The sequence below is a fragment of the Oncorhynchus nerka genome, linkage group LG9a (genome assembly GCF_034236695.1).
Source record: "Oncorhynchus nerka isolate Pitt River linkage group LG9a, Oner_Uvic_2.0, whole genome shotgun sequence".
Lineage (NCBI taxonomy): Eukaryota > Metazoa > Chordata > Actinopteri > Salmoniformes > Salmonidae > Oncorhynchus > Oncorhynchus nerka.
In genome coordinates, this window is record NC_088404.1 from 27,613,564 (window position 1) to 27,622,611 (window position 9,048).

At 41.9% G+C, this 9,048-nt stretch overlaps 2 protein-coding genes across 3 annotated transcripts; one reads left to right on the plus strand and one right to left on the minus strand.

Annotated features, from left to right (window-relative positions):
* Positions 1 to 1,309: 1,309 nt before the first annotated feature.
* LOC115134146 (RCC1 domain-containing protein 1) lies at positions 1,310 to 4,509 on the plus strand. 2 transcript variants are annotated; one of them, XM_029667826.2, is made up of 8 exons: positions 1,310 to 1,625; positions 2,516 to 2,725; positions 2,913 to 3,078; positions 3,273 to 3,394; positions 3,487 to 3,597; positions 3,802 to 3,945; positions 4,025 to 4,054; positions 4,233 to 4,509. In XM_029667826.2, the coding sequence occupies exons 1-8, from the start codon at positions 1,400 to 1,402 to the stop codon at positions 4,406 to 4,408; spliced, it is 1,185 nt and encodes a 394-aa protein (XP_029523686.1). In that variant the 5' UTR covers positions 1,310 to 1,399; the 3' UTR covers positions 4,409 to 4,509. The 2 variants fall into 2 exon arrangements, with proteins under 2 accessions (XP_029523686.1, XP_029523687.1); XM_029667827.2 differs by having other exon boundaries at positions 3,499 to 3,597.
* Positions 1,740 to 8,987, minus strand: LOC115134147 (calcium and integrin-binding protein 1-like). Its single transcript, XM_029667829.2, is given in 8 exon segments — positions 1,740 to 5,695; positions 5,783 to 5,871; positions 6,033 to 6,151; positions 6,269 to 6,330; positions 6,332 to 6,420; positions 6,541 to 6,634; positions 6,929 to 6,963; positions 8,150 to 8,987. Coding segments are annotated over 8 exon segments (561 nt in total). The 5' UTR covers positions 8,201 to 8,987; the 3' UTR covers positions 1,740 to 5,673.
* Positions 8,988 to 9,048: the final 61 nt, after the last annotated feature.

Genomic DNA, 9,048 nt, shown 5'->3' on the forward strand with positions numbered 1-9,048 from the left:
TTATAGAACAACATAAATAATAGGTTGGAAACATTAAACACTTGTAGAAATTGTCAGGGAATGCAAAGGAAATGCATGACGGGAAAAACGTCAGCAAGATAAAGGAATAGCATCAGCAATCCAGTGTTAATATATGTAATTCGTTTCAACTCGTCAGACAACTGCACAGCATGCATTCAATACGCTGATCTGACCTCCCACAATCGAACGGATCAAATTCTCTCACACCCATCTCCAGCATCATATGGAGCTGGAGGCAAGAGATGAAAATGAGCAGGAAGATGCTCTACAAATGTCAGCGCCCAAGGAAGACACGTTTCCGAGGTGAGCAGGACGGCTATGAGATGGGGTTACGTCCGGATGCCACCAGGCTGCAAGCAAAGTCATGAGAATAGGAATATTGGGCCAGGGACACAAATAGGAAGAAGAGGTCGAAGAGAATGAGGAAAACAGAGGTTTGGATTTGAATTTGAGGAAGATGGCGATAAAAATGGAGATAGGGTGTTGAATAAGACTGGTGTCAAGTGCAAACAGAGTGGGCTGTGCGCCAGCCCGAATTCTGGAGGTGAAATGGAAGTGAATGAGGGCGAGTTAAGTGAGGTGGAAATTGTGTTGAAGAACTCGAAACATGAGCCTGGCATCAATGGACATGATAAAGAAGAATCTGGTCCAGTAGGAGTGACATTTTTCTAGAAAGGGGATCCTTGCTTTTTAGCGGATCCATTTTTGGTTTCTGGGTGGATGAGAAAGGAGGTGGGTGCATTTGAATCAGTGAAGGTAACCTGTCGTGAACTTGTGATATTTGTTTGTATTCATTATGACAAGAGGGAGTGGTGTTTGTGATGCCTGCTGTTTGGTGCAACCCAGACCGGTGGGGAGCGCTGTCAAACAGTCACTGTAATCTACCCTGCCGCACGAGCATGCTTTTGCAGCACAGTCGATAGCGCCGGACCTCGGGCTAGAAGTTCGAGGGTTCGAGACCTGCTCCCTGCTATTTCATTACAATATATATAAGTATAGCCTAATGGATTTATATTGTAGTCCAGTTGAGGGCGGTAAATGCAGCATATTGGATGCCAAAGGGTAAAGTGTACAAAACGTAGTCCACTCTGTTCAAAACAGATTCTTATTTTGGGAACAAAAAATTCAATTGAGATCAACTGTTTAATCGATGAGAATTTGCAGAATGTCGGCCAAAACCCATGTCGTTTCATCTTCTCCCACTGCCGGCCAGTGGGTTTCCTCTCAATACCATATTTGGTAATGACTGGAAACGCAAAGCGGATGCTTCACATTTATACATCCGGTGAAGTATCTGTCTGGTTGTTCTATTTGTAGCACTGATCGCAACGTTGTACGGATTGTTTTGTTTACGCTACCGCGAAACGCAGAGTTGCTGATGAATTGGTTTGGATTTGGCTTCAACGGCTTTGGGCAAATACGAACGAATGAAAAATTGACTGATGGGGAAAGTGCCGGAGATGCCAACGTGACATATCCAATCTCTATTGATATTGTTTGTCGGAATTTGGAAGAGGAGCCTGTCCAAATCTGTCAACATAATAGCAATGTTGATACGCAGATCAGGACAAGTTGGAGTCGAAGAGCAGCTCTGCATTCAAATAGTGAGTAGAGTACTCAACTCGATCATCCCTTACAAAAGGAGATTGCAGTCAGAGTTTAGTATAACTGCAGTATGCTGTTTAGTTCCCTTCAGTAACCACGAGCACAACCGTTCCTTGATTTTAACTGGCGGCTTTATTCTGTAGTTTTAGTCAGAATTATCACCTTCCGTGAGAACTATAAAGTAAATGAAAAATACAGTTAAGCACACTCTTACAACCTTATCTTACGAGTGACTTATTAGCTTGGTATAACTCTGAAGTGCTTACATACATAACAGTTTAACCGGCGTTATAACGGGTTCAGATTAAACACATGAATAAAGGAAAAAATACCTCATTGGCTGCTTATTACAGAAGAGAGGAAATCAAACTTCACACGTATTATTCCTGGCATGAATTCACACTTCATCCTAACATACACTCTTCAACCTTTATGAACTACACCTGATGACATGAAAACTTAGCTAACGCAGCGCAGGATTGCCTTTCCTCCAAAAGTGTGTTGCTACAATAAGGATCCCCGTTACAACAGTATTAGCTACGTAGTTCCGCTTGTATTATAATTTCCCCCGCACAGCGGACACGTAAACAATTCAAACAAAAGACAACGACATAACCTGTAAGTCTAACTGTCAGTTACATAATGCCAAATCCTGCGTCCAAAATACCCGTCGACTGCAGTTTCAAAACTGCTATATTTTTTTGTAAGGGCTGCCTTCTCGTGAAAATAACTGGCAGACCGCTCAACCAGAGACCGCAGTGAAAGGTTGATAACTGCATGAACCAGTTTCCAGTGTATCAATTAAGTTGCAACCATGTACCTCAATTCGTAAACCTACATGGACTGTTTCAAAGTTTCCCCTTAACTGTATCATTTGTTTGCGTTTCAGGTGATGGAAGGCTGTGTTTGGCAGGTTTTGGAGTAGGGGCCCCCAGTCAGAGAGGATGTGGCGGCTGTGTAGAGGAAAGCCGAGGGTGCCAGGATGCACATATCAGCGAGGGATATCTGGCCCTGTCTTTCGCAGACAGAGTAGAGTGCTGGAACTCTGAGCGAAATGAGAAGAAACCAGGGTGGAGTATGGTGATTCCAGATAATACTGGTATTGATTCATACTGACTGGTGCTGTAGCATAGTTGGTACCACCCACAACCCCTAGAATTAAGTAAATATGGTTATTTTCCCCACTCAGGTCCATGTACAGGTGTGTGGCAAATATATTGAAGCTCTAATCAATAGTTGCATTTCAATAATGTTGTAATCATAATGCATTCTTGTGTGTTTTGTAGGGCCCTCACTAGCATTCCCATTGGTTCCAGGAGGGTACATAGCTTCCAACCCTCCCTTTTACCGCCCACTTTCCCCACAACTACAGGCTGTTAGCCTGGCACTAGGCACAGAGCACGCAGTCCTCCTCACTGCATCTGGAGACATCTACACCTGGGGCTCAGGCAGGTGAAGACAACAAATGTCATGTTTCGTAATGGAATTAACAAATCCTGTACAACAGTTTAATCAATAGGCATTTTTTCAGCACACCTTTCATTGGTTACTGATGACTATTTTGGGTACATCAGACATGGCAGAATGAACGACAGCATAGGATCTGTATTAAATGTTCTGAAAACCTTGCTTCCTTGTGTTGGCAGCCATGGGCAGCTGGGACATGGGGACCTGAGCCCGCAGGAGGAGCCCAGAGCAATGGAGGCACTAATGGGTATGTCCATGAGCACTGTGGCCGCCGGGGGTTGGCACTCTGTCTGCACCAGTGGTAAGAGAGACTGACTGGGATGGAACTTACAAAAGAATGATAAAGTAGAGTGATTGCATTGCATTACATTATTCAGTCAATGTGATCACTAGTCTGGTCCACAGCTGGGGGAGACCTGTACGTGTGGGGCTGGAATGAGAGTGGCCAGGTGGGACTGCCATCACGGGCCCTAAGAGGAGAGCAGCAGAAGAGCCAGGACACAGGTCTGCCTGTCTGAAATCTGTGTTATATTTTGGGAGGGCAGACCCACCAGCTCAGCTCGTTTTAAAATTCAGTGTTCATACAGGCAAATGGATGATACTTATAGACCCTCTAATTGGCTGCGTTGCAAAACACCTACATTGAGGTTCTGGACTGGTGTAGCTAGACAACATATAAATATGTTATCTGAACTGCTGTATGTTTAGGTGGTGCCAGCACATGTAAAGATGAAGAGAGCTACGATGAGGTGTTCATATCAATACAGGCCTTCCCAGCCCTGGTGGATGTTACTCAGTCATGTGAGGTCAGCAAGATCAGCTGTGGGTCGCGTCACACTGCGGCAGTCACAAGTAAGAGCCCTTCAACCCAAGCTGCCTCAAACTACTAATTTAGAGAGATGACTTAGTATTTTTTCTATTTATTTTACAGGTACAGGTGATCTCTACACTTGGGGCTGGGGTAAGCTTTAAAATATTCTAGTCTACTGGGGCAAGCTTTAAATGTCAAATATTGTGGTCTACGTGGCTTTGAGTAGGCCTGTGTATTGAATAAATAGCCGTTATGAATTCCTGGGTGAAATACATATCAATGAATGGATAGACATGGCCTTTTCTCATATTTCTCATATCCTTTTCAGGTGAATACGGCCAGCTGGGACAGGGGACTGAGGACAGTTCAGACGAGCCAAGAAGGGTAGAGTTTTTCAAGGACCAGGGGCTGCGTGTGGTGGATGTAGTGTGTGGACCATGGAACACTTTTGTTTCTGCTATCAAAGAGGACCCCTCTCTCCATCCTGACACATATCCTACATAGAATGGATAAACTGCCTGTAGGAGTTGAGCACTAAGGACATTGCACAGATTGATTGACTAGCTGCTTGTTTCAGACAAATAAAGTAAAGTCAGTGACTAAGACTTGATTACTTTTATTCTAGCTCTTTATAGATTTGAAAAAGTTTCCATTAAGAGAGCACTGACATGATGTAGAAATACTTTCCCAAACCTTTCCCCCCCGGAAAAATTATTCTCTACTTTACGCACACTCTGTGCTACTCTGGCTAATGGAGCTTGTTTAATAAAGTTTGATCAAAGCTGATTCAATGTCTGCAAGATCACAATGATGGTATTCTACAAAACAGAACCGAATATAACATTACTGTCAGACAACAAAAAAATAATCCATGTGGCCACTTGGCAAAAACACAGCCTAAACTATGCTACAGTTTAACATCTGCTCTAAAATTGGCTCACTAGCCCATAATTCGAAACAATAACACAATCTAAATGCATATCCCATGAAGCTGATGAGATCAAATGGTTGGTATGCAGATCCCTTGCTGCATGGACGTTTAACTGTTAAAAACTTGAATTACCAGAGCTCGCCAGCGTGTAGTCCTAAAACCCAGGAAATTAGTTACCTTTGGTTTTTTTCAGCCATCCCTGTGAAAAATGAATGGGGAAAGAATAGGGTTTTGGAATAAATGCAGAAAATAAGGTCTGAGGTTAACACAGGCTGAGGAGATCTTATGTTTTGATATATCAGATAATACCAGTCAGTTAACATGACCTTTATGAATTAAGCCTTTGTGCTATGCTTTTTTTGTTGTTGATTATATGAATTCTTCAAAATTCAAGAAAGTGATGTTAGCTGATGAAGATTCTCAGAACCAAAAAAATCTCTTAAGCCTGTGTTTACCTAAACTTATGGCATTTATCCAAAAACACCATTAATTTCCCCTTAGGCTTTGTCCAATGAACCACTGCGGAGTTGGTGCCTACAAAGACTCCATTATTATCTCTATCATTCACGATTGACAATGAGAAATGTGAAAGGAAAGATACAACACAAATGTATGTGTCAAGTAGAGGTAAAAACATGCGCAGTGCGTGATCCGCACATGCCCAAAAGCTTAGGAACCTTTAGTCTGGGGGGGGGGGGGGGGAGTGGAGCCACTCTGTATAATTTAAGGCAAAATCTCAAAGTTATTGGTATTACAATGAAAAAAATAGAAGAGGTCCTCTTAGTATGAATAGAACAGAATCCAAAGCATCCATATCCTGGTGTGTTATTCGTAGACTTCACAGCACAATCTTAAAATAACTGAAGAAAAATGTGAAATATTAGAGGGGGGTACATAGTTAAAATGTAGCGATTATGGAGAGATATTCTAATCAGATTTCAACTCACCTGACGAAATCTGGTGACCTGGAGATAACATGTTGGAACTCTGACAGATTTACTGTCCCATCTTTGTCTATATCTGACTCTTCAAGAATCTGTCAAATTGAAAAGTAAATAAGTAGTTGCTTTACCCTTGGATATTGCAGACGGAGACTTGAAATCATATAAAGCAGACCTGACTATATCATACACAGGTCTTCCTTGAGGTAGGCTCATATTGGGAAGGACCAATAGTGGCCTTAATCTGTAAACTTACATTGCTGATGAGCTGCCTCATCTCTTCAGGTGTAAGCCTTGTGTCTTCAGTCTCACCAGTCAAACAGTTCACCAGCTTCTCCAGGTCCCCACCATCCAGAGTGCCATCGTCATCAAAGTCTGAACAGACAAAACAATTCCCATTTTGTTTTTCACCAGCCACCCACACACTGCCAGACACCATGAATACATGACATACCCCATGTGTACCCCATGAATTCCCAACAATTGTATTACCAAAAATGCGGAATGCATAGTGGGACTTGATTTCCAGTGTAGCTGAATCGCTGAAGGCACTCGAGATCAAGAAAGTCCTCAAAGGTGAGACTTCCATCTTTCATATCAGATGTTGAGAATACATGGCAGATCCTTTTCCTGAAAGGGTTGGACTAAAGGGTGGGGACAGAACATAAACATTAGGGACCAAAGGAAATCCAACATGTTACAATGATTTGTAACAACATTCAAGTATTAGTAATGGAGTAGAATTTCAATTGCAATCTTGTCACCTTGAGTTCTGGCAGTGAAAGGACTTTCTCCATGGGCACACTGGTGAGGTTTCTGTCCTCTTTGGAGAGGAGTTCACTGAATCGCTTGTGTGCCCTACAGAAAGGACGCATCAAACAAACTCAACTCTGCCTGTATGGATGTTGATTGTTCATCAAGTCCCTTCCGCAATAAATCTAAAATGACAAACCATTCCAACCTAGTTCAAACAATCCATCTTGCCGGTAAAATTTCGTTGTAAATTAGGACTTTAGCCCTTCAGTTGACAAGGACCTTAAGCTCTGGCAAAATGGAGCCTATGTATTTATATACTGTATTTGTATCAAATAGGATATTGAAAACAACAGTATCAGTCAATTGAAATGATCATGAATAAAGCTAGTTACTTACAACAGAATTTCTTGTTTTGTAAGAAATGTCAGCTCCTGGAAGGGAAGTGTTAATCAAATCAAATCAAATCAAATGTATTTATATAGCCCTTCGTACATCAGCTGATATCTCAAAGTGCTGTACAGAAACCCAGCCTAAAACCCCAAACAGCAAACAATGCAGGTGTAAAAGCACGGTGGCTAGGAAAAACTCCCTAGAAAGGCCAAAACCTAGGAAGAAACCTAGAGAGGAACCAGGCTATGTGGGGTGGCCAGTCCTCTTCTGGCTGTGCCGGGTAGAGATTATAACAGAACATGACCAAGATGTTCAAATGTTCATAAATGACCAGCATGGTCGAATAATAATAAGGCAGAACAGTTGAAACTGGAGCAGCAGCACAGTCAGGTGGACTGGGGACAGCAAGGAGTCATCATGTCAGGTAGTCCTGGGGCACGGTCCTAGGGCTCAGGTCCTCCCGAGAGAGAGAGAAAGAAAGAGAGAATTAGAGAGAGCATATGTGGGGTGGCCAGTCCTCTTCTGGCTGTGCCAGGTGGATATTATAACAGAACGTGGCCAAGATGTTCAAATGTTCATAAATGACCAGCATGGTTGAATAATAGTAAGGCAGAACAGTTGAAACTGGAGCAGCAGCATGGCCAGGTGGACTGGGGACAGCAAGGAGTCATCATGTCAGGTAGTCCTGGGGCATGGTCCTAGGGCTCAGGTCCTCCGAGAGAGAGAAAGAAAGAGAGAAGGAGAGAATTAGAGAACGCACACTTAGATTCACACAGGACACCGAATAGGACAGGAGAAGTACTCCAGATATAACAAACTGACCCTAGCCCCCCGACACATAAACTAATGCAGCATAAATACTGGAGGCTGAGACAGTTAATACATTATTGTCTAATACTACACACGCATTCCATATTTTTACCACAACTTCTTCCTTTTATCAGTCACTTGCAATATGCTCAACAAGTTGTCCTACTAGTTAGCTAGCTAACAGTCGTCAAAAGCTGAAAATGCACTCGCTAGTTAATATAGGCAATAATTCAAGCTGAGCCACGACTCTTTTATGAGGGCAAAAAGTAACGATAAATAGCTAGCTAGCTAAAAACAACTTGGTTCGCTTTTAGGTAACGTTAGTTATTCCCTAACCTAGTAACGACAATGGCCAACAACTTGTTGTGTACACTTTATTGGCTAGATATCTAATTCACGTTAAATATCTTATGTCACCTGATATTCTGAGAGCAGATCCTTCCCTAATTGACTTGCTGTTGTTCCCATGTTTCCCTTCTTCTGTTTGTTAAGCTAGATAACTTCTGAGAACTTTCTGCTTCGATAACTTTCCAAAGGAGCCACTTCCCTTTCCGGAATTTAGGTAATATTATTAACCAAAAGGTTGCAAGATCAAATCCCTGAGCTGACAAGGTAAACATCTGTTGTTCTGCCCCTGGACAAGGCAGTTAACCCACTGTTCCTAGGCTGTCATTGAAAATAAGAATTGGTTCTTAACTGACTTGCCTAGTTAAATAAAGGTGAAATAAAAAAAAATATATATAGTGTGCCAACTTTTCTGAGCACGCATAAAAATCACTCTAAAATAGAAATGGTTATTTATGAACCATATGAGTCTTTTGACCAATCATCCAATAGTGCAGGGGGCTAGTGCAAACCTTTCTTGCCCTTGCAAACTGGCAACCCAGGGATCCCCACCATATGTTAGCAAAAATATTTTATTACATGTGAAAAAGGTGAATGATAATGGCAAGGAGAACTATTAAACCTGTTAAAATTAATATTTTGGTAGATAGTCAGTATTTTGACCTGCCCACATTATAATTGTAAGAGGAAGCATAAACTCAAATAGCCTATTAGCTAGAAAGCTAACTCCAAACACATTTTCGTTAATAGCAGCTGTAACAAAGGTTAGCCATGTGTTGGCAAAAAAGTATGTCCAAGTCAAGACAGCTTAGTTTACCAGCAGCTAGCGGTACTTGCCACTGCTGGTACTTGCATGTGCTTTTTCAAAGCCTATTTAAGATACTCCAGTGAGTGTAATTTGCTCAATATTAAGAAAAATAAGGTAATAAAAGAGATTATAAAAATATATATTCTCATATTTTCTACTGTAG

What these genes read in the sequence shown, in the direction of transcription:
- LOC115134146 (XM_029667826.2), top strand. Translation starts at nt 1,400, where the DNA reads ATGAATTGGTTTGGATTTGGCTTCAACGGCTTTGGGCAAATACGAACG. An exon ending in TACACCTGGGGCTCAGGCAG is followed by an intron (nt 3,079 to 3,272) that starts GTGAAGACAACA and finishes TTGTGTTGGCAG; the next exon opens with CCATGGGCAGCTGGGACATG. An exon ending in TCACACTGCGGCAGTCACAA is followed by an intron (nt 3,946 to 4,024) that starts GTAAGAGCCCTT and finishes TTTATTTTACAG; the next exon opens with GTACAGGTGATCTCTACACT.